At 44.4% G+C, this 25,000-nt stretch overlaps 4 protein-coding genes across 8 annotated transcripts in view; 2 read left to right on the top strand and 2 right to left on the bottom strand.

Annotated features, from left to right (window-relative positions):
* pmvk (phosphomevalonate kinase) overlaps positions 1–4,495 on the bottom strand; it is a 10,364-nt gene extending 5,869 nt beyond the window's left edge. For 2 of the 3 annotated variants that reach the window (XM_034553071.1, XM_034553072.1), the window contains exon 1: positions 4,154–4,495. In XM_034553071.1, coding sequence (XP_034408962.1) covers positions 4,154–4,248 — 95 coding nt within the window. In that variant the 5' untranslated portion in view covers positions 4,249–4,495. The remainder of the gene's footprint in view (positions 1–4,153) is intronic. The other variant, XM_034553073.1, reaches the window with a different exon arrangement.
* A 302-nt stretch (positions 4,496–4,797) lies between these two features.
* Positions 4,798–12,294, top strand: decr1 (2,4-dienoyl CoA reductase 1, mitochondrial). Of its 2 annotated transcripts, none has more exons than XM_034554430.1 (10): positions 4,798–4,928; positions 7,238–7,656; positions 8,128–8,185; positions 8,407–8,493; positions 8,577–8,751; positions 9,873–9,972; positions 10,052–10,124; positions 10,409–10,555; positions 11,597–11,659; positions 11,929–12,294. In XM_034554430.1, the coding sequence occupies exons 1-10, from the start codon at positions 4,863–4,865 to the stop codon at positions 11,986–11,988; spliced, it is 1,248 nt and encodes a 415-aa protein (XP_034410321.1). In that variant the 5' UTR covers positions 4,798–4,862; the 3' UTR covers positions 11,989–12,294. The 2 variants fall into 2 exon arrangements, with proteins under 2 accessions (XP_034410321.1, XP_034410322.1); XM_034554431.1 differs by having other exon boundaries at positions 4,801–4,928; positions 8,577–8,724.
* Positions 12,295–12,601: 307 nt separating this feature from the next.
* si:dkey-11p23.7 (V-set and Ig domain-containing protein) lies at positions 12,602–18,344 on the top strand. Its single transcript, XM_034554244.1, is given in 6 exon segments — positions 12,602–12,810; positions 13,229–13,856; positions 14,207–14,327; positions 15,025–15,208; positions 15,210–15,394; positions 17,235–18,344. Coding segments are annotated over 6 exon segments (1,740 nt in total). The 3' UTR covers positions 17,648–18,344.
* Positions 18,345–18,847: 503 nt separating this feature from the next.
* The window catches only part of LOC117745365 (IgGFc-binding protein), a 6,511-nt gene continuing 358 nt past the window's right edge, over positions 18,848–25,000 (bottom strand). Inside the window, exons 2-4 of one of the 2 annotated variants that reach the window (XM_034553646.1) lie at positions 23,826–23,899; positions 21,269–22,414; positions 18,848–20,471 (exon numbers count right to left, since the gene is read on the bottom strand). In XM_034553646.1, the coding sequence (XP_034409537.1) occupies positions 20,059–20,471; positions 21,269–22,414; positions 23,826–23,871 (1,605 nt within the window). In that variant the 5' untranslated portion in view covers positions 23,872–23,899 and the 3' untranslated portion in view covers positions 18,848–20,058. The remainder of the gene's footprint in view (positions 20,472–21,268; positions 22,415–23,825; positions 23,900–25,000) is intronic. The other variant, XM_034553647.1, reaches the window with a different exon arrangement.

Here is a 25,000-nt window from a genome sequence, read left to right as displayed (position 1 = left end):
GTAAACAGAGAGTACTACAGTAAACACAGTACTACAGTAAACACAGAGTACTACAGTAAACAGAGTACTACAGTAAACAGAGAGTACTACAGTAAACACACAGTACTACAGTAAACACAGAGTACTACAGTAAACACACAGTACTACAGTAAACACACAGAGTACTACAGTAAACACACAGTACTACAGTAAACACAGAGTACTACAGTAAACACAGTACTACAGTAAACACACAGAGTACTACAGTAAACACACAGTACTACAGTAAACAGAGAGTACTACAGTAAACACAGAGTACTACAGTAAACAGAGTACTACAGTAAACACAGAGTACTACAGTAAACAGAGTACTACAGTAAACACACAGTACTACAGTAAACACAGAGTACTACAGTAAACAGAGTACTACAGTAAACACAGTACTACAGTAAACACAGCAGTAAACACACATAGTACTACAGTAAACACAGTACTACAGTAAACACACACAGTACTACAGTAAACACAGAGTACTACAGTAAACACAGTACTACAGTAAACAGAGTACTACAGTAAACACACAGTACTACAGTAAACAGAGAGTACTACAGTAAACACACAGAGTACTACAGTAAACACAGTACTACAGTAAACACACAGTACTACAGTAAACACACAGAGTACTACAGTAAACACACAGTACTACAGTAAACAGAGAGTACTACAGTAAACACACAGTACTACAGTAAACAGAGTACTACAGTAAACACAGTACTACAGTAAACAGAGTACTACAGTAAACACACAGTACTACAGTAAACAGAGAGTACTACAGTAAACACACAGTACTACAGTAAACACAGTACTACAGTAAACAGAGTACTACAGTAAACACACAGTACTACAGTAAACAGAGAGTACTACAGTAAACACACAGTACTACAGTAAACACAGTACTACAGTAAACACAGAGTACTACAGTAAACACACACAGTACTACAGTAAACACAGAGTACTACAGTAAACACAGTACTACAGTAAACACACAGAGTACTACAGTAAACACACAGTACTACAGTAAACAGAGAGTACTACAGTAAACACAGAGTACTACAGTAAACAGAGTACTACAGTAAACACAGTACTACAGTAAACAGAGTACTACAGTAAACACACACAGTACTACAGTAAACACAGAGTACTACAGTAAACACACAGAGTACTACAGTAAACACAGAGTACTACAGTAAACACACAGTACTACAGTAAACACACACAGTACTACAGTAAACACACAGTACTACAGTAAACACACAGAGTACTACAGTAAACACACACAGTACTACAGTAAACACACAGTACTACAGTAAACACAGAGTACTACAGTAAACACACAGTACTACAGTAAACACAGAGTACTACAGTAAACACAGTACTACAGTAAACACAGAGTACTACAGTAAACACACACAGTACTACAGTAAACACACAGTACTACAGTAAACACAGAGTACTACAGTAAACACAGTACTACAGTAAACACAGAGTACTACAGTAAACACACACAGTACTACAGTAAACACACAGTACTACAGTAAACACAGAGTACTACAGTAAACACACACAGTACTACAGTAAACACACAGTACTACAGTAAACACAGAGTACTACAGTAAACACACACAGTACTACAGTAAACACAGAGTACTACAGTAAACAGAGTACTACAGTAAACACAGAGTACTACAGTAAACAGAGTACTACAGTAAACACACAGTACTACAGTAAACACACAGAGTACTACAGTAAACACACACAGTACTACAGTAAACACACAGTACTACAGTAAACACAGAGTACTACAGTAAACACACAGAGTACTACAGTAAACACAGAGTACTACAGTAAACACAGTACTACAGTAAACACAGAGTACTACAGTAAACACACACAGTACTACAGTAAACACACAGTACTACAGTAAACACAGAGTACTACAGTAAACACAGTACTACAGTAAACACAGAGTACTACAGTAAACACACACAGTACTACAGTAAACACACAGTACTACAGTAAACACAGAGTACTACAGTAAACACACACAGTACTACAGTAAACACACAGTACTACAGTAAACACAGAGTACTACAGTAAACACACACAGTACTACAGTAAACAGAGAGTACTACAGTAAACACAGAGTACTACAGTAAACACAGTACTACAGTAAACACAGAGTACTACAGTAAACACACACAGTACTACAGTAAACACACAGTACTACAGTAAACACAGAGTACTACAGTAAACACACAGTACTACAGTAAACACACACAGTACTACAGTAAACACACAGTACTACAGTAAACACACAGTACTACAGTAAACACACACAGTACTACAGTAAACACACAGTACTACAGTAAACACAGAGTACTACAGTAAACACAGTACTACAGTAAACACAGAGTACTACAGTAAACACACACAGTACTACAGTAAACACAGAGTACTACAGTAAACACACAGAGTACTACAGTAAACACAGAGTACTACAGTAAACACACAGAGTACTACAGTAAACACACACAGTACTACAGTAAACACAGAGTACTACAGTAAACACACAGAGTACTACAGTAAACACAGAGTACTACAGTAAACACACAGAGTACTACAGTAAACACAGAGTACTACAGTAAACACACAGAGTACTACAGTAAACACAGAGTACTACAGTAAACAGAGTACTACAGTAAACAGAGTACTACAGTAAACACACAGTACTACAGTAAACAGAGAGTACTACAGTAAACACAGAGTACTACAGTAAACACACAGAGTACTACAGTAAACACAGAGTACTACAGTAAACACACAGAGTACTACAGTAAACACAGAGTACTACAGTAAACAGAGTACTACAGTAAACAGAGTACTACAGTAAACACACAGTACTACAGTAAACACACAGAGTACTACAGTAAACACACAGAGTACTACAGTAAACAGAGTACTACAGTAAACAGAGTACTACAGTAAACACAGAGTACTACAGTAAACAGAGTACTACAGTAAACACAGAGTACTACAGTAAACACACAGAGTACTACAGTAAACACACAGAGTACTACAGTAAACACAGAGTACTACAGTAAACAGAGTACTACAGTAAACACACAGAGTACTACAGTAAACAGAGTACTACAGTAAACACAGAGTACTACAGTAAACACACAGAGTACTACAGTAAACAGAGTACTACAGTAAACACACAGAGTACTACAGTAAACACACACAGTACTACAGTAAACACACAGTACTACAGTAAACACACAGAGTACTACAGTAAACACAGTACTACAGTAAACAGAGTACTACAGTAAACACACAGAGTACTACAGTAAACACACAGTACTACAGTAAACACACAGAGTACTACAGTAAACACAGTACTACAGTAAACAGAGTACTACAGTAAACACACAGTACTACAGTAAACACACAGTACTACAGTAAACACACAGTACTACAGTAAACACAGAGTACTACAGTAAACACACAGAGTACTACAGTAAACAGAGTACTACAGTAAACACACACAGTACTACAGTAAACACACAGAGTACTACAGTAAACACACAGTACTACAGTAAACACAGAGTACTACAGTAAACACACAGAGTACTACAGTAAACAGAGTACTACAGTAAACACACACAGTACTACAGTAAACACACAGTACTACAGTAAACACACAGTACTACAGTAAACACAGTACTACAGTAAACAGAGTACTACAGTAAACACACAGTACTACAGTAAACACAGTACTACAGTAAACACACAGTACTACAGTAAACACAGTACTACAGTAAACAGAGTACTACAGTAAACACACAGTACTACAGTAAACACAGTACTACAGTAAACAGAGTACTACAGTAAACACAGTACTACAGTAAACACAGTACTACAGTAAACACAGTACTACAGTAAACAGAGTACTACAGTAAACACACACAGTACTACAGTAAACACACAGTACTACAGTAAACACAGTACTACAGTAAACAGAGTACTACAGTAAACACACAGTACTACAGTAAACACAGTACTACAGTAAACAGAGTACTACAGTAAACAGGTAAACTAATAATAAACCAGGTACCGGTTCTGGATCAGGTCCGTCACGTAATCCTTCCCGGACTTCCGTTTTCCGGTGAAGACCAGGACCAGTTTGGGTCCAGAGACTCGATCCTCCATCAGTGATCCACTATCGATACCTGCTGGTCTCCAGACGTCGGTCCACACGGACCCGGTACCGTAACTGTCCCAGCAAACAGGAAGCCCTTCAAAATAAAAGTCCTGCGCGCCCGATCTTTAGAGGTCGATTAGTCCGTCATCGATATGCAGCTGATCGGATATCGATCACATGACACGTAACGGTGGATTGTTTAGAAAATAAGAAAACAACGGGAGTATTTTTCTGACATGACGTCATTTTAGACACATTACGGTAACACGTGATCGTCGTCCCATTCTGGACTGAACCACCGCTCATAGGGGCGTGGGGGTGTCATTTTATATTAATTATTATTTTAACAGAATATATTAATTATATACACTATATATGCATTATATATGATTAATTCAATGTATACATTCAATATATGATACATTAAAATATAATAATTATATTAGTTATTAATTTTCTTTTATTATTTTTGCTAAATATTTCTATTGTTTTTATTTCTGTGAGGTGTTGTTTCTGTGGAGCTTTGTGTATTTTTGTACTTTAGAAACAGCTGTGAGTCCCCCTCCCCCACACACTTCATGTTGGTGAGACCCGGGTCAAAGGTCAACAGGTACTGAACAACATGGCGGCCTCGTTGTTTTGGAGGAAAGCGGAACTTCTCCGGTCCGCGAGGACTTCCGTTCACCCGGTGAGAAACATTTAAAGTGTTTATGATCAAAAGGTGTTTACAGATATGAACTGTGACGTCAGAGAGAAGCTGCAAAAACAACAACATAAACAATGAAACAGTCAATAATCAACGATATAATAATAAAGAAGACATCATAGACCATATATGGTGAACGTGGTTTGAATGAAACACTTTAAGAAATCAATCGTTTCTGTTTTTTGACCTTTCACCCACTTCCTCGTGCCTCCGCCAGCAGCACGTGCATGCGCACAACAGGGCGGAAGTAAAGTATCTCAGAGTCCTCCACAATAAGAGCTGTCCTCTAAAGGTGAAAGTAAAGGTGCTTCAATGTTTCCTTTCCTTGCACCTTTAGCAAAGGAAACACTGCACCTTCCTTTAGCAAAGCTGACCCACAATTCCTTGCAGACAGGTGGACATTTAGACAGGTAATAATAATAATAATAATACATTTTTTTATATAGCACCTTTAAAAACAGAGTTTACAAAGTGCTCTACATAGAAGCAAGGTAAAAACATAACATCAATACAAGTAAACATTTCAGAAAATGTAGACAAGGAGAGAGGTGGACAGGTAGACAGGTAGACAGGGGGACAGGGGGACAGGTAAGTCATGTAGACAGGTGGACAGGTGGACAGGGGGACAGGGGGACAAGGAGAGAGGTGGACAGGTAGACAGGTAGTCATGTAGACAGGTGGACAGGGGGACAAGGAGAGAGGGGGACAGGTAGTCATGTAGACAGGGAGACAGGTAGTCATGTAGACAGGTGGACAGGTAGACAGGTAAGTCATGTGGACAGGTGGACAGGGGGACAGGTAGACAGGTAGTCATGTAGACAGGTGGACAGGTAGACAGGTAAGTCATGTAGACAGGTGGACAGGTAGACAGGTAAGTCATGTGGACAGGTAGACAGGTGGACAGGGGGACAAGGAGAGAGGGGGACAGGTAGACAGGTAGTCATGTAGACAGGGGGACAGGTAGTCATGTAGACAGGTGGACAGGGGGACAAGGAGAGAGGGGGACAGGTAGACAGGTGGACAGGTAGACAGGTAGTCATGTAGACAGGTGGACAGGGGGACAGGTAGACAGGTAGTCATGTGGACAGGGGGACAGGTAGACAGGTAGTCATGTAGACAGGGGGACAGGTAGACAGGTAGACATGTAGACATGTAGACAGGTGGACAGGTGGACAGGTGGACAGGTAGTCATGTAGACAGGTGGACAGGTAGACAGGTAGTCATGTAGACAGGTGGACAGGGGGACAAGGAGAGAGGGGGACAGGTAGTCATGTAGACAGGGGGACAGGTAGACAGGTAGTCATGTAGACAGGTGGACAGGTAGACAGGTAAGTCATGTAGACAGGTGGACAGGTAGACAGGTAAGTCATGTGGACAGGTGGACAGGTAGACAGGTGGACAGGGGGACAGGTAGACAGGTAGTCATGTAGACAGGTGGACAGGTAGACAGGTAAGTCATGTAGACAGGTGGACAGGTAGACAGGTAAGTCATGTGGACAGGTGGACAGGTAGACAGGTGGACAGGGGGACAAGGAGAGAGGGGGACAGGTAGACAGGTAGTCATGTAGACAGGTGGACAGGGGGACAAGGAGAGAGGGGGACAGGTAGTCATGTAGACAGGTAGACAGGTAGTCATGTAGACAGGTGGACAGGGGGACAGGTAGACAGGTAGTCATGTAGACAGGTGGACAGGTAGACAGGTAGTCATGTAGACAGGTGGACAGGGGGACAGGTAGACAGGTAGTCATGTAGACAGGTGGACAGGTAGACAGGTAGACAGGTAGTCATGTAGACAGGTGGACAGGGGGACAGGTAGACAGGTAGTCATGTAGACAGGTGGACAGGGGGACAGGTAGACAGGTAGTCATGTAGACAGGGGGACAGGTAGACAGGTAGTAGACATCTAGACAGGTAGAGATGTGGACAGCTGGACAGGTATAATATTCTATTAAGGCTAACTATTCTACTTTATTGAAGAAATGTTACTTTCTTGATTCTTGTTGTTCTGAGTTTGGACTCATGGTTTAATGCACTTATTGTAAGTCGCTTTGGATAAAAGCGTCAGCTAAATGACATGAAATGTAATGTAATGTAATGTAATGTAATATGATGTAATGTAATGTAATGTAATATGATGTAATGTAATGTAATGTAATGTAATATGATGTAATGTAATATGATGTAATGTAATGTAATGTAATGTATTAATGTGATGTAATGTAATATGATGTAATATTAGAGGACCAGGTGAGTCCAGGTCTCTGTCATGATGATCTCTGTACTGGTTTCAGTTATGGATCCACTGCTCGGCCGCTCTTCCTCAGCAGTCCGGCTCTCCTCCTCTTCCTCAGCAGTCCGGCTCTCCTCTTCCTCAGCAGTCCGGCTCTCCTCTTCCTCAGCAGTCCGGCTCTCCTCCTCTTCCTCAGCAGTCCGGCTCTCCTCTTCCTCAGCAGTCCGGCTCTCCTCCTCTTCCTCAGCAGTCCGGCTCTCCTCCTCTTCCTCAGCAGTCCGGCTCTCCTCCTCTTCCTCAGCAGTCCGGCTCTCCTCCTCTTCCTCAGGCGGCATTCTTCCCGCCAGTTGAAGACGCCATGCTGGCGACCGGAAGTTTCAACAACCGGGTGGCGTTCATCACAGGGGGGGGGACAGGGCTGGGCCGGGCCATGACCACCACTCTGTCTCAGCTGGGAGCGCAGTGCGTCATCGCCAGCAGGTCAGAGGTTAACGCTAACACTGGTTAATTAACTCGAATGGTGCGTTCACAGCAAACGCGTTGCGAATATTCGGTGACTCACTGACTCCGTCTCGATAACGTCCACTTCCAGCGCTACTAGAGCAGCAGTAGCCAGGGGGCGGAGCTTCTCAACGCTGATTGGCTTTTGCAACTTGGCGAGTTGCGAAAGTTTCGCCAAAGTCTATCGCAACACCATTCGCGTCTGTGCATTGACTTTGCATGGGATCTACTCGCATGGGATCTACTCGCATGGGATCTACTCGCATGGGATCTACTCGCACGAAACATTTGCAACGCGTTTGGTGTGAACGCCCCATAATGCTGGTTAATTTAACGCTAACGCTGGTTAATGCTAATGTTACCTAATGCTAACGCTAGTTAATGCTAGTTTGTTTTTATGACCTTAAATCGTTTAAATATTTAAATCCTGACTTTGTGTTTATCGTTTAGAAAGTTGGACGTCCTTCAGAAAACAGCCGAGGAGATCACCAGCCAGACTGGGAACAAGGTAACCAACCAGAACCAGAACTAGACCGAACCAGGCGGACCTGACCCGTCACAGTCAGTCCAGGTTAAGTCTGCAAGTCCTCTTGTTCAAACCTTCAGGCAGTTACTGATCTCATCAACAGGAACAACTTATAGATCAATATGAAGAAGATTGTGATTTATAAATGGTACATTGATCTGGTCTGATCTGGTCTGAATTAGCCCCCGCTTTCTCTGTCGAAGGTCCATGTGGTTCAGTGTGACGTCAGAGATCCTGAGGCCGTCTCTCGTTGTGTTGACCAGGTCGAGTCTCTGACGGGACTTCCTGATGTAAGAGCACATACACACGTTTGTTTTTCTGTCGTCGTGAGGACCCCCACTGACCCTAACCCCCCCCCCCCTGATTGGTCCAGGTGATTATCAACAATGCAGCAGGAAACTTTGTCTGTCCGTCAGAACATCTGTCTCCAAACGCCTGGAAGAGCATCACCGACATTGTCTTGAATGGGACGGCCTTCATTACACTGGAGCTGGGCAAAAGACTGATCCAGAGTCAGAGAGGTCAGAGACTGATCCAGAGTCAGAAAGGTCAGACACTGATCCAGAGTCAGAAAGGTCAGAGACTGATCCAGAGACAGAGAGGTCAGAGACTGGTCCAGAGTCAGAGAGGTCAGAGACTGGTCCAGAGTCAGAGAGGTCAGAGACTGGTCCAGAGTCAGAGAGGTCAGAGACTGATCCAGAGTCAGAGAGGTCAGAGACTGGTCCAGAGTCAGAGAGGTCAGAGACTGATCCAGAGTCAGAAAGGTCAGAGACTGATCCAGAGACAGAGAGGTCAGAGACTGATCCAGAGTCAGAAAAGTCAGAGACTGATCCAGAGTCAGAAAGGTCAGAGACTGATCCAGAGACAGAGAGGTCAGAGACTGATCCAGAGTCAGAAAGGTCAGAGACTGATCCAGAGACAGAGAGGTCAGAGACTGGTCCAGAGTCAGAGAGGTCAGAGACTGGTCCAGAGTCAGAGAGGTCAGAGACTGATCCAGAGTCAGAAAGGTCAGAGACTGGTCCAGAGTCAGAAAGGTCAGAGACTGATCCAGAGTCAGAGAGGTCAGAGACTGATCCAGAGTCAGAAAGGTCAGAGACTGATCCAGAGACAGAGAGGTCAGAGACTGGTCCAGAGTCAGAGAGGTCAGAGACTGGTCCAGAGTCAGAAAGGTCAGAGACTGATCCAGAGACAGAGAGGTCAGAGACTGGTCCAGAGTCAGAGAGGTCAGAGACTGGTCCAGAGTCAGAGAGGTCAGAGACTGATCCAGAGTCAGAGAGGTCAGAGACTGATCCAGAGTCAGAGAGGTCAGAGACTGGTCCAGAGTCAGAAAGGTCAGAGACTGATCCAGAGTCAGAGAGGTCAGAGACTGGTCCAGAGTCAGAGAGGTCAGAGACTGATCCAGAGTCAGAGAGGTCAGAGACTGGTCCTGAGTCAGAAAGGTCAGAGACTGGTCCTCAGTCAGAAAGGTCAGAGACTGATCCTGAGTCAGAGAGGTCAGAGACTGGTCCTCAGTCAGAGAGGTCAGAGACTGGTCCAGAGTCAGATTTCCAATTTAATTTAGCAAAAGTCAAATAGCAACATTTTCCAGTTTTTTCCTGAATCATCCAGGAAGTAACCATTCTCGTTAACTCCACCCTTCTTATTGTTGTTATCATTTATTAATGTCCAGGTGCGTCCTTCCTCGCTATCACTACCATCTACGCTGAGTCGGGTTCTGGCTTCGTTGTTCCGAGTGCGTCGGCGAAGGCCGGAGTCGAGGCGCTCTACAAGTCAGTCTGACCTTTAACCTTTAACCTTTGAGCTGTTTTCATATTGTCTTCATGGTCTGTGTCTGTGTGTGTGTGTCAGGTCTCTGGCTTCAGAGTGGGGGCGCTACGGCCACAGGTTCAACATAATCCAGCCTGGACCTATCAGAACCAAGGTACCGCCCATCTGCTCATATCCTCTGTTTGTTTATGGTTGTCTGTTTGATAAGATAGAACACTTTATAAAACGCACATACAGACGACAATAAACTCTCACAGACCACAAAAGTGACAACAATAGACTTAAAATAGACGATAATAGTGTTCATTAATAAACTCTAACTGCTGCTGGGACCAAAGACCTTCTGAAGATTCAGTAGAACCAGGAGGCCTCCTGAGTTCATTAAAAATGGGGAGATTGATGTCCGCTTGTTGTTGTTGTTGTTGTTGTTGTGTTTAGGGGGCCTTCAGTCGTCTGGACCCAACTGGAGACTTTGAGAAGAAGATGATCGGTCGGATCCCAACAGGTCGACTTGGAACACCAACAGAGATCGCAAACCTGGCAGCGTACATGAGCAGCGACTATGCTAGCTGGATGTCTGGAGCTGTGAGTCTGACCTTAGGCCATAGTTGAGGCTGACCTAAGGCCAGAGTTGAGTCTGACCTAAGGCCAGAGTTGAGTCTGACCTTAGGCCATAGTTGAGGCTGACCTTAGGCCATAGTTGAGTCTGACCTAAAGCCATAGTTGAGGCTGACCTTAAGCCAGAGTTGAGTCTGACCTAAAGCCATAGTTGAGTCTGACCGTAGGCCAGAGTTGAGGCTGACCTTAGGCCAGAGTTGAGTCTGACCTAAGGCCAGAGCTGAGTCTGACTGTAGGTCAGAGTTGAGTCTGACCTTAGGCCAGAGTTGAGTCTGACTGTAGGTCAGAGTTGAGTCTGACCTTAGGCCATAGTTGAGTCTGACCTAAAGCCATAGTTGAGGCTGACCTTAGGCCAGAGTTGAGTCTGACCTAAAGCCAGAGTTTAGGCTGACCGTAGGCCATAGTTGAGTCTGACTGTAGGCCAGAGTTGAGTCTTGACCGTAGGCCATAGTTGAGTCTGACCTTAGGCCAGAGTTGAGGCTGACCGTAGGCCATAGTTGAGTCTGACCGTAGGCCATAGTTGAGTCTGACCGTAGGCCATAGTTGAGTCTGACCGTAGGCCATAGTTGAGTCTGACTGTAGGCCAGAGTTGAGTCTGACTGTAGGCCAGAGTTGAGGCTGACCGTAGGCCATAGTTGAGTCTGACTGTAGGCCAGAGTTGAGTCTGACCGTAGGCCAGAGTTTAGGCTGACCGTAGGCCAGAGTTTAGGCTGACCTTAGGCCATAGTTGAGTCTGACTGTAGGCCAGAGTTTAGGCTGACCGTAGGCCAGAGTTTAGGCTGACCTTAGGCCATAGTTGAGTCTGACTGTAGGCCAGAGTTTAGGCTGACCGTAGGCCAGAGTTTAGGCTGACCTTAGGCCATAGTTGAGTCTGACTGTAGGCCAGAGTTTAGGCTGACCGTAGGCCAGAGTTTAGGCTGACCTTAGGCCATAGTTGAGTCTGAGCTTAGGCCAGAGTTGAGTCTGATCTTGGGTCAGTTTAGATGAACTTTTCCTGTGTGTTCTCAGGTGGTCCGGTTTGATGGGGGAGAATACGTGTCGATGGCCGGAGAGTTTAACGAGCTGCGCAGAGTGAGTGCCACGCTTAAATGTTTCCCCCAGAAACATTGACTATTACGTTCAGAAGTAACTTATCGATGTTTGTATTTCCACTTACGGTGAATTAATTAATATGATAATAACTAATTGGTAACCACGCGTGTTTTCTTTTCATTGTTTAAATCTAAGAACACAAACACATGAAGGACGTTTATTGATGATGATTCAGATAACATTTTATTTTTGAATGGCTCCAAGTGTAAAAGATCAGACTAATAAAACAATGTCTGTTTGTGTCTCAGCTGACTCCAGACCAGTGGAAGATGATTGGGATAATGACCAGAAGTGCTAAAGGGTCCTAGAACCAACGCTCCTCATTGGACCACGACAACCAATCACATCACAGTGTTCTGGTGGACCCGCCCACCTGCTAATCAATATGAGAAAACATGACGGACGTTTGCTGAGAGTTGGGATATTTGTAACGATTGATCTGTGATTGACAAGCTTCGTTAACAGAAAACAAGTCATGTGACTAACTGCACATGCTCAGTGTAAACACACACACACATGCACACACACACATGCACACACACACACACACATACACACACACACACAAATGTCTCTGGCAGTTTGATAATAAAACACTAAAGTTTAACCATCAACCGTTTCTGTTGTTTAAAGATGATGATGATGATGATGATGAAGGTGGTGATGATGATGATGATGAAGGTGGTGATGATGATGATGATGATGATGAAGGTGATGATGCTTCAGGTAAAAAGTACTGTGAAGGAGGAGAGAACCTCAGGTAGGTCCACCTGCAGCACACCTGGACCAGGTTTACCTGACCAACACAGATAGAGATATACACACATATATATATATATATATACACACATATATATATATATATATATATATATATATACATACACACATATATATTCATAGACGAGACAGGAAGTTGTAATGGTCTCTGCTCTCAGTCTGGGTCAGAGGCAGCTGCTGTGTTTGGCCAGAGCCCTGCTGAGGAAGACCAGGATTCTGGTACTGGATGAAGCCACAGCAGCTGTGGACTTGAACCCAGACCAGCTGATCCAGTCCACCATCCGGACTCAGTTTAAAGACTGCACAGTCCTGACCATCGCACACCGCCTCAACACCATCATGTCCAGCAGGTCCTCTCAGTGGTCGTCAAGATAGCACTATCGTCCGTCTGCCTGTCTGCCTGCTCTTCTTTCATGTCTGTCTGCTCTTCTTCCCTGTCTGTCTGCCTGGCTGTCTGATTGACTGCTCTTCTTCCCTGTCTGTCTGTCTACCTGTCTGCCTGTCTGTCTGATTGACTGATCTTCTTCCCTGTCTGTCTGTCTACCTGTCTGCCTGTCTGTCTGATTGACTGATCTCCTTCCCTGTCTGTCTGTCTGTCTGTCTGATTGACTGATCTCCTTCCCTGTCTGTCTGCCTGTCTGACTGTCCTCAGGGTCATTGTGATGGACCGGGGCAGAGTAGTAGAGATGGATTCTCCGTCTCAGCTTCTCCGTCTTCAGGGTTCCTTCTATCAGATGTGTACTGAAGCCGGTCTGGTTTGAAAATCAGAGACATCTTCCTCATCTTCATCCTCCTCTCATCTTCATCCTCCCACGGCAACCCACACCAGGGCAATCCACACCACGGCCACCCACACCAGAACAATCCACACCACAGTCACCCACACCAGGACCAACCCACACCAGGACCAACCCACACCAGGGTCACCCGCACCAGGGAAACCCACACCAGGACAATCCACACCAGGACCAACCCACACCAGGACCAACCCACACCAGGGTCACCCGCACCAGGGAAACCCACACCAGGACCAAACCACACCAGGGCAATCCACACCACGGCCACCCACACCAGAACAATCCACACCACAGTCACCCACACCAGGACCAACCCACACCAGGACCAACCCACACCAGGGTCACCCGCACCAGGGAAACCCACACCAGGGTCACCCGCACCAGGGAAACCCACACCAGGACCAACCCACACCAGGGTCACCCGCACCAGGGAAACCCACACCAGGACAATCCACACCAGGACCAACCCACACCAGGGTCACCCGCACCAGGGCAACCCACACCAGGGCCAACGCACACCAGGACCAACCCACACCAGGGTCACCCGCACCAGGGCAACCCACACCAGGGTCACCCATACCAGGGCATCCCGCACCAGGGTCACCCACACCAGGACCAACCCACACCAGGGCAACCCAGCTCGACCCATCTCTTCATCCCTCCCTTTACTTTAAGATGCACATTGGAGGTTAATGAATGATTCATGTGTATAAGTGTTGTATTGAAATGTTACCATTAAAGACCTTTATTGTTTAATTATTGATTATTATTAATTAAAGAGATGCTGGATCAAAAAGACACAAAGAAACCAAAACCAGCTGGTTTATTCTGCTTTTAATAGACAGAAGGAAGTAACAGAAGTATGGAAACACACTCACACACACAGTGTGTCTGGAGGTACTGAGTCACGCACACACATGCATACACACGCACACACACGCACACACACACACACACACACACACACACACACACAATCCTATGTCCTAGCTTGCGTTGTTTCTTCAGCAGTCTCATCATGGAAGTCCGGTGGATTGGCAGCACTTTGGGTCTGTTGTTTTCTGCTATCGGTGAGCTCACACACACACACAAAATGTCATAAGAGTATTTATTATAAGATTATTCATTATTGGTTTCAGAAAGTATTCAGTGAGTTTACGTCAGCTTGTCTACGTCTCACTGCTGGTGACTAATTGTACATATATATACATATAAAAAATATATGTATATATATATGTATATATATATATAAAATATCTATATCTATATCTATATATTTGTGATTTATATTAAACTATTTTTTTCCATTGAATGGTATATTTGACACTGAACTAGTTCATCTTTATTCAGTGATCGTGTCCAAATGAGCATAAAATATCACTAAGACCCTGAAATTCTGTCTCTTGTGTTATCATATACTGAATGAAGCAAAACTACTGAGCAAAATCACATTCTGGTTGAACCAATCTATGAACCGTCAGAAACAATGAATATGGATATCAGGGGGCCCAAATGTAACACTCCCCTTGGGGCCGCGACAACAAAGGGGGACACACCCAGGTAATTGTTATCAGCAAGGGTTTTTATTGAATTTAGGTAGCAAAACAGTGGTGTATGGAGTAGTTTCAGTGGTGGAGGTGAGTGCATGCGTGGGGTTTGTGTGTGTGTGTGTGTGTGTGTGTGTGTGTGTTGATCGTCCTCAACAGTATAAAGTTGCTCCTCATCAACAGTATAAAGTTGCTCCTCCTGATCTGTTCTGGCCGGCAGCATCCGGCTCCAGAGACGACGGCTGGTCCACAAAGGTGCAGCCGGAGGTGCGCGCGGTGGAGGGCTACCCGGTGGTGCTCCCCTGCACCTTCAGCCACCCGCAGCACTCCCAGCATTCCTCCCTGCAGGTGCTGTGGCGTCTGGGCCACGGTCAGGGAGCCACCGTCCTGTACCGCTGCACCAGCGGAGCTGGGGCCCCAGCAGGACCAGCGATACCGACTGGAGGGGAACCCGAGGGAGCACGACCTATCGCTGCGGATCAGCGGCGCCACCCTGCAGGATAGCGGGCGCTACTACTGCCGGGTGGAGGTCCATGGACGGGACCACGTCAGCTTCGAGGACAAGATGGGGACCCGACTGAGAGTTGAGGGTACGTCCTCCTCCTTCTTCCCTTCTCCCTCCTAGGATCCCCTCCTTCACCCTTGTGTCCTCCCTCCTCTCTCAGCTCCTCCTAGGATCCTGTCGCTCTCCTTCACCCTTGTGTCCTCCCTCCTCTCTCAGCTTCTCCTAGGATCGTGTCTCTCTCCTTCACCCTTGAGTCCTCCCTCCCCTGGCTCCTACTATGATCCTGTCTCTCTCCTTCACCCTTGAGTCCTCCCTCCTCTCTCAGCTCCTCCTAGGATCCTGTCTTTCTCCTTCACCCTTGAGTCCTCCTTCCCCTGGCTCCTACTAGGATCCTGTCTCTCTCCTTCATCCTTGAGTCGTCCCTCCCCTGGCTCCTCCTAGGATCCTGTCTCTCTCCTTCACCCTTGTGTCCTCCCTCCTCCCCCAGCTCCTCCTCGGATCGTGTCTCTCTCCTTCACCCTTGAGTCCTCCCTCCTCTCTCAGCTCCTCCTAGGATCCTGTCTCTCTCCTTCACCCTTGAGTCCTCCCTCCTCCCCTGGCTCCTACTAGGATCCTGTCTCTCTCCTTCACCCTTGAGTCGTCCCTCCCCTGGCTCCTACTAGGATCCTGTCTCTCTCCTTCACCCTTGTGTCCTCCCTCCTCCCCCAGCTCCTCCTCGGATCCTGTCTCTCTCCTTCACCCTTGAGTCCTCCCTCCTCTCTCAGCTCCTCCTAGGATCCTGTCTCTCTCCTTCACCCTTGAGTCCTCCCTCCCCTGGCTCCTACTAGGATCCTGTCTCTCTCCTTCACCCTTGTGTCCTCCCTCCTCCCCTGGCTCCTACTAGGATCCTGTCTCTCTCCTTCACCCTTGAGTCCTCCCTCCTCCCCTGGCTCCTACTAGGATCCTGTCTCTCTCCTTCACCCTTGAGTCCTCCCTCCTCCCCTGGCTCCTACTAGGATCCTGTCTCTCTCCTTCACCCTTGTGTCCTCCCTCCTCCCCCAGCTCCTCCTCGGATCGTGTCTCTCTCCTTCACCCTTGAGTCCTCCCTCCTCTCTCAGCTCCTCCTAGGATCCTGTCTCTCTCCTTCACCCTTGAGTCCTCCCTCCCCTGGCTCCTACTAGGATCCTGTCTCTCTCCTTCACCCTTGAGTCCTCCCTCCCCTGGCTCCTACTAGGATCCTGTCTCTCTCCTTCACCCTTGTGTCCTCCCTCCTCCCCTGGCTCCTACTAGGATCCTGTCTCTCTCCTTCACCCTTGAGTCCTCCCTCCTCCCCTGGCTCCTACTAGGATCCTGTCTCTCTCCTTCACCCTTGAGTCCTCCCTCCTCCCCTGGCTCCTACTAGGATCCTGTCTCTCTCCTTCACCCTTGAGTCCTCCCTCCTCCCCTGGCTCCTACTAGGATCCTGTCTCTCTCCTTCACCCTTGTGTCCTCCCTCCTCCCCCGGCTCCTCCTCGGATCGTGTCTCTCTCCTTCACCCTTGAGTCCTCCCTCCTCTCTCAGCTCCTCCTAGGATCCTGTCTCTCTCCTTCACCCTTGAGTCCTCCCTCCCCTGGCTCCTACTAGGATCCTGTCTCTCTCCTTCACCCTTGAGTCCTCCCTCCCCTGGCTCCTACTAGGATCCTGTCTCTCTCCTTCACCCTTGTGTCCTCCCTCCTCCCCTGGCTCCTACTAGGATCCTGTCTCTCTCCTTCACCCTTGTGTCCTCCCTCCTCACCTGGCTCCTACTAGGATCCTGTCTCTCTCCTTCACCCTTGAGTCCTCCCTCCTCCCCTGGCTCCTACTAGGATCCTGTCTCTCTCCTTCACCCTTGAGTCCTCCCTCCTCCCCTGGCTCCTACTAGGATCCTGTCTCTCTCCTTCACCCTTGTGTCCTCCCTCCTCCCCCAGCTCCTCCTCGGATCCAGTCTCTGTGGGTGGAGGGCACTGAGCAGTCCGGGTTCAGGGCCCTGTGCCGGGTCCAGGGTTCCCCGCTGCCGGACGTCCAGTGGCTCGGCCCCGACAACCTCCTGGATGGCTCCTCCCCTCGCGGCTCGGCGTCTCACTTCCTCGCCGTCAGCCAGCTGAGGGACGTGGAGCCGGGCCGGCGGTACACCTGCAGCGCCTCCAACCCGCTGGGCAAAGAACAGGCCGCCCTATACTTCCTGCCCCCCCCGCCCCCCCGCTATGTGGGCGGGGCATCGCCTCCTCTCCTGCTCCTCCTGTCCCTGTCTCTGGGGGCCAAGGTCCTCCTCCTGGTGGGGACGGGGGTCTGGATGCTGCAGGGAGGAGGTCTGCAGGGAGCCGGATGCTGGGGGAAGTAACCCCATCAACAAGTCTTTAAGGATCAATATCCATGTACTTAATTATTATTATTCATCACTTTATTGTCCTGATAGACTCTGATGTTATGATTATGAGTTTAATTCATATCCAACTCTCTGGTTCATCTGTCAGTTCATGTTGAGGTAACGTTGATATTGTTTATTTTGACTTATCAATGAATCTAAAATCACTTCTTAAATGAAAGACTTAACGATTCTCTGCTGATCAATAATTTCTTTGCCTTCATTGTTGAGACACTGAACCTATGGACACAGCCTCTATTAAATGTATGTGATTATTAATAATGTCATATTTATCATTGTTGTGTATATATATATATATATATATATATATATATATATATATTATAAATACAAAACAACAGGTTCAAACATTAGAATAGATTTATTAGAACAATCAGAGTTTAAATGGAGTTTATTCAAACAGAAACACGTGGAATGAACATTTATGTAATGGAACTGTGTGAAGGGGGAGGAGTCAAACACGGGACCTTAGGAGACCTGGAGACATTGATCAGCTGATCAATAAGTGTCCCTTGACCAATCAGATCACAGATTGTCTAAACAATCAATACATTGGCAGTTATCTTAGACATTAACTCTTATATATATTCAAACCACCATTCATAAAATGTTAATATGTTTATTAATGAATTAAAGCTACAAGTCAAACCTTCACCATCATGAATCAGCTTCCTCATGGTTTAGGACATTGGTCTCTTTGGTTAATTTCAGTAACTTTAATCACCTGAAAGGTCAGAAGGTCGTTTTCCCAACATCCTGAAGCCTCAACATAAAGTCTAAGACCGACTGAAGCAAAGTTACAACTGAAACACGCTTCTTTCTTTAGTTCCTGAATGCAGACGGAAGCTTAAAGAAAGAAAGTCTTTCCTCGAATGTAACGCAGGAGGCTTCAAACTTACACCTACTTCCTGTCTACACCTACGTCCTGTCTACAGCCACTTCCTGTCTACACCTACGTCCTGTCTACAGCCACTTCCTGTCTACACCTACGTCCTGTCTACAGCCACTTCCTGTCTACACCTACGTTCTGTCTACAGCCACTTCCTGTTTACACCTACGTCCTGTCTACATCTACGTCCTGTCTACAGCCACTTCCTGTCTACACCTACGTCCTGTCTACAGCCACTTCCTGTCTACACCTACGTCCTGTCTACAGCCACTTCCTGTCTACACCTACGTCCTGTCTACAGCCACTTCCTGTCTACACCTACGTCCTGTCTACAGCCACTTCCTGTTTACACCTATGTCCTGTCTATAGCCACTTCCTGTCTACACCTACGTCCTGTCTACATCTACGTCCTGTCTACAGACACTTCCTGTCTACACCTACGTTCTGTCTACAGCCACTTCCTGTTTACACCTACGTCCTGTCTACATCTACGTCCTGTCTACAGACACTTCCTGTCTACACCTACGTTCTGTCTATAGCCACTTCCTGTCTACACCTACGTCCTGTCTACATCTACGTCCTGTCTACAGACACTTCCTGTCTACACCTACGTCCTGTCTACACCTACTTTGTGTTTTTACCTACGTCCTGTCTACAGACACTTCCTGTCTACACCTACGTCCTGTCTACACCTACTTTGTGTTTTTACCTACGTCCTGTCTACAGACACTTCCTGTCTACACCTATGTCCTGTCTACAGACACTTCCTGTTTTCGCCTACGTCCTGTCTACACCTACTTCCTGTCTACACCTACGTCCTGTCTACACCTACTTCCTGTCTACACCACTGGGTGCATCCCAGGTCTCCTAATTGCATCCCTGTTTCCCTCAATTCCTAGTCCCTCCCACCAGGGATGCATGGAGAGACTCAAGGAAACCACACAAGGAGAGAGGAAACGAGGAAATATGTTTTAAGAGAAATGAGATGTCGTTTCTTCGGAAGCGTCAAGCGATGACGGCTGACAGCTGGTCACATCTGGATCAGCTGGTCACATCTGACAGTCTAACAGCTGGTTCTGTGGACAGTTCTTAAGGAACATTCTACTAAGAATCCAGTTCAGTTCAGTTCAGTTGATTTAATGGTGTTAAACTACTAATCAAATACATGATGAACAGTGAGGGGGCGTGTCCAATCAAATACCTGAAAAACTTCCAGTTCAAGTGAGGTGCGAGGAAACGATAATCAAGACTTGGGATGTAGCATATGTCCTGTCTATACGTACTTCCTGTCTACACCTACTTCCTGTCTACACCTACTTCCTGTCTTCTTCACAAATGTCCAAAAAGGTTTCTTGATTTTTTTTTGAAGGACTAAACTTTGTTACCAGATCATTATGGAATAATTTGTTTTTTTCTCTGGGCAAGTTTTTCAAAAATAAATCCCACATAAAATATGTTGATTCTGATAATATTACTTTTATGATATGTTTAGTAAAATGGGTTCAATGTGGCAAACGGGTTTAGCGGCCTCACAGCAGCCCTTGTCACTCCAGCCAAAGTTCTTGTTCTCGTCCAGACTCATGATGGCACACTGGCCGTCGTGCACTGTGCCGGGCTCCCCCTCCTCCCAGTTGGTGTCATTGACAGGAACCCCGTTCAGCCAGTACCACTCCCCAGACCGGGAGCTGCGCCGCATGCCGATCCACACCTCCTGCCGGCTGGCGCCCTGGGCCTGGAGGAGTTTTCCGTAGACTTCTCTCTGGTGCTGGGCCTCAGGGAAGCTGACCAGCTCCATCTTCTGGTCTTTGCAGTACTTCAGGGATTCTTGCCAGCTGTTTGCCACTTCTCCAATTTTTAGGACCTCTGGAGACAAGACGCACCCCCTGAAATCTTTTGGGGAGTTCAGATGAAACACAACAGAGACACATGAGAAGGCCTGGAATGAGAAGGCCTGTTTGATAAGAAACCACACTGTGTTTCGTGCATCGGTCTGTAGCTTAGCAATCATAGCTTAGCAGCCTGGAAGCTTAGGGCTCTAGTTAGCCTTCATATGGAACCAACAGTGTGTTTACCAGATACATTGTTAACATTTCCCAGCTCATAACTAGCTTATACTATCTCGAGTAGCACCAAGTGGTACGTCCAAGACCAAAGAGGCTCATCATTAGCTCATGAGTAAGAGGGGTGTTGTGGATGCTATCAGAGTGTTATGCTAACATTAGCAGCTCCATCCTAATGTGTATTGGCTCTGGGGGAGTTTGCAAGATATTGTTACATGAGCCAAACACAAGGATCATTAACGGGCAAGTCTTGAATGAATGACCTGTTAGCTTTATTCTCAGTCTGGTCTAATATACTGTAGATATTAGATTTAATGCATGTAGCCAATCAGGCATGTTCAAGATTATCTGCTTCAAACTAATCAGATGGGAATATATAAGATATCTGACAGAGATTTCATCCAACTCACTGAGCTAACGTTAGCTTAACTACTGAAACTAAAGAGAAGGATTCCTTGTTTCAGACAACAAGAGTTTAGTGGTGAATCTGCCATTCTTGTGATTGGAAAGCTTGGTAGCAACAGTTACTTTCTAGTTTAACTACTAAAAGGCTTTGTGGAATACTAAAGGAGGCTAAAAGTTACATTTTTAAGCTGTAGCTCGGACTATAAATGTGCGGCTCCATACCTGGGCTTGTACTGATGATGGCGGCTGGGTTCCCAAACCAAGAACCATTCTTTCTTCCCATGAAATAGACAGCCATTTTGGAGGAGGCGTGCCAGATGACGCTCTTGCCCAACACCAGAACAACAGTTGTGGAGACATAATCAGTCCCTTTCAGATCCTGCCAGCTGTTCTCCAAACGAAGATTTCCAACATGAACCCCATCAGTGAAAGTCTTGTTCACCACAATAAATACAAAGTTCTGCGTGTCAAGGATGCTGTGAACGACATAACAGGCAGCGAAGTCGGTATCTGGGATCAGCGGGAGGAGTAAGCCCTGATGGTAGAAGATAGCTGTGCCGGCTGTCTCGACCAGCGGCGATGCCGGGTTGAAGTCCTGTATTTTGGTGCCTGTTTTCTCTGACACGAGTACAAATGCTTCAGTTCCATTGGCCAGAGCCGGTGGAATGTAGAACTTCAGCTTCTCTTCTTTGGCTGGCGGCAGCGCGGCGTACAGCTGCCCACAGATGCAGCTGCTCCGCATAGCGCAGGTGTGACCAAAGAGGACCGCCACTGGGTAGCTGGCTGTCACAGATCGGAATTGCTCTGTTTTTCCCAACCAGATCTGAACAATATGGTTAGACTCAAGCGTAAACTTTTCATCGTTTGTACCTTTAACAGTTACAATGTTTCCTGCATTTTCCCCATTGACGATAACGAGTCTGAAGGGACCTCTTTCAGTTACGCCTGCGGTGACTATGTTCACAGGCAAAGTGGTTCCTTGGATCTCGGGTACCGGCGGGATGAGGTACTCTTTGGCCAGTTTGTCGGTCGGTAAAACCAAAGCCGTCTGCACACTGTTCTGCTTCTGGTTGATGGCGTGGACCGTGATTAAGTTATTGCTGGTAATTTGGAGAACTCTGTCGGAGATGCTTTGTGAGTTAGATTCCATTCTTTCATCAAGTGTGTAGTTCTTGGACTCTCCTTGACTCAGGGTCATTTCTATATCCGCGAAGGTATAAGATTTAATGTTGACCGAAGTGTCATCATACAAGGCAGTGAGCTGGACCATGTTTTGGGCCACAACCGGATGATAGTAGGCGATGTTCTCCGGGAAGGCAACAACGAATTTCAGACCTGTGCTGTGTTCAGGTGGAGTGGCTGTGACCTCTGGGAACGCAAATACATGCAAAACAGTGAACCTCCTTTGCATTCTTCAAACAGGTAAACCCCAGTAAGTATCACCGTCTTTCCTTGTGGTCCTCGCAGCTCATATATGGGACAGGGATGTCGTATGTGATTGTAAAGCCCTCTGAGGCAAATTTGTAATTTGTGATATTGGGCTATACAAAATAAACTGAATTGAATTGAAATATAATTATAATGTTAATCTTTAATGTTAATGTTAATGTTTAATGTTTAATTTTAATGTTTAATGTTTAATGTTTAATGTTTAATGTTAATGGTTAATGTTTAATGTTAATGTTTAATGTTTGATGTTTAATGTTTAATGTTAGTGTTAATGTTAATGTTAATGTTTAATGTTAATGGTAATGTTTAATGTTTAATGTTTAATGTTAATAATAATAATAATGCATTTAATTTATACAGCGCTTTTCGTGATACTCAAAGACACTTCACATAACATAATAATAATAAATACAAATAATAAGAACATAGAGCAAACAATCACACATTAAAAGCAGTTCTGAACAGGTGGGGTTGGATTTGCGATTTGAATATGGAAAGATCAGTGCAGTCCTGGATGAGTTTGGGGAGAGAATGTTTATGTTAATGTTTCATGTTTAATGTTAATGTTTAATGTTAATGTTTAATGTTAATGTTTAATGTTTAATGTTTAATGTTAATGTTAATGTTAAATGTTTAATGTTTAATGTTAATGTTTAATGTTAAAGTTTAATGTTTAATGTTTAATGTTAATGTTAAATGTTAATGTTTAATGTTTAATGTTTAATGTTTAATGTTAATGGTTAATGGTTAATGTTTAATGTTTAATGGTTAATGTTAACATTTAATGTGAATGTTAATATGTAATGTTTAATGTTAATGTTAATGTTTAATGTTTAATGTTTAATGTTTAATGGTTAATGTTAATGTTAATGTTTAATGTTTAATGTTTAATGTTTAATGGTTAATGTTAACGTTTAATGTAAATGTTAATATTTAATGTTAATGTTTAATGTTTAATGTTAATATTTAATGTTAATGTTTAATGTTAATGTTTAATGTTAATGTTTAATGTTTACTGTTAATGTTAATGTTTAATGTTTAATGTTAATGTTTAATGTTAATGTTTAATGTTTAATGTTTAATGTTAATATTTAATGTTAATGTTTAATGTTTAATGTTTAATGTTAATGTTTAATGTTTAATGTTAATGTTAATGTTAATGTTTAATGTTTAATGTTAATGTTTAATGTTTAATGTTTAATATTTAATGTTAATATTTAATGTTAATGTTTAATGTTAATGTTTAATGTTAATGTTTAATGTTAATGTTTAATGTTAATGTTTAATGTTTACTGTTAATGTTTAATGTTTAATGTTTAAGCTTTCTTACCAGAGTTCTCTGCAGCCAACATCATGAGCAGTAGCACAGGACCCATGCTGAGTCTCAGAGTCTTAGATCAGAACCTGGAGCATGAAGACAAGTTCTCATGTTTCACAAAGTTCATCTGACTTTAAAGGTAAACAATACATGTATTAATAAGCCTGACTTTTAAGGTAAACAATACATTTTTTAAAAGTCTGACTTTAAAGTAAACCAGCTGTACCTGAGCCCAGAGCTTCAGAATACATGAGTACATTTATCATTAATAATATTTTGAAGTCATTGAAGGCTAAGTGTCACCTTATTTATAACAACGTCTCACCTTATTAATAACAAAGTCTCACCTTAATAATAACAAAGTCTCACCTTATTAATAACAACGTCTCACCTTATTAATAACAAAGTCTCACCTTAATAATAACAACGTCTCACCTTATTAATAACAAAGTCTCACCTTAATAATAACAAAGTCTCACCTTATTAATAACAAAGTCTCACCTTAATAATAACAAAGTCTCACCTTATTAATAACAACGTCTCACCTTATTAATAACAACGTCTCAACTTATTTATAACGTCTCACCTTATTAATAACAAAGTCTCACCTTAATAATAACAAAGTCTCACCTTATTAATAACAATGTCTCACCTTATTAATAACAAAGTCTCACCTTAATAATAACAAAGTCTCACCTTATTAATAACAACGTCTCACCTTATTAATAACAACGTCTCACCTTATTTATAACAACGTCTCACCTTATTAATAACAAAGTCTCACCTTATTAATAACAAAGTCTCACCTTATTAATAACAACGTCTCACCTTATTTATAACGTCTCACCTTATTAATAACAAAGTCTCACCTTAATAATAACAAAGTCTCACCTTATTAATAACAACGTCTCACCTTATTAATAACAAAGTCTCACCTTAATAATAACAAAGTCTCACCTTATTAATAACAACGTCTCACCTTATTAATAACAACATCTCACGTCTCACCTTATTAATAACAACGTCTCACCTTTTTTATAACAACGTCTCACCTTATTAATAACAAAGTCTCACCTTAATAATAACAAAGTCTCACCTTATTAATAACAACGTCTCACCTTATTTATAACAACGTCTCACCTTATTAATAACAACGTCTCACCTTATTTATAACAACGTCTCACCTT

Source organism: Cyclopterus lumpus, chromosome 16 (assembly GCF_009769545.1).
Source record: "Cyclopterus lumpus isolate fCycLum1 chromosome 16, fCycLum1.pri, whole genome shotgun sequence".
Classification (NCBI taxonomy): Eukaryota; Metazoa; Chordata; class Actinopteri; order Perciformes; family Cyclopteridae; genus Cyclopterus; species Cyclopterus lumpus.
Note: the sequence above shows the minus strand (reverse complement) of the source record. Positions and strands in the feature narration are given on the sequence as shown.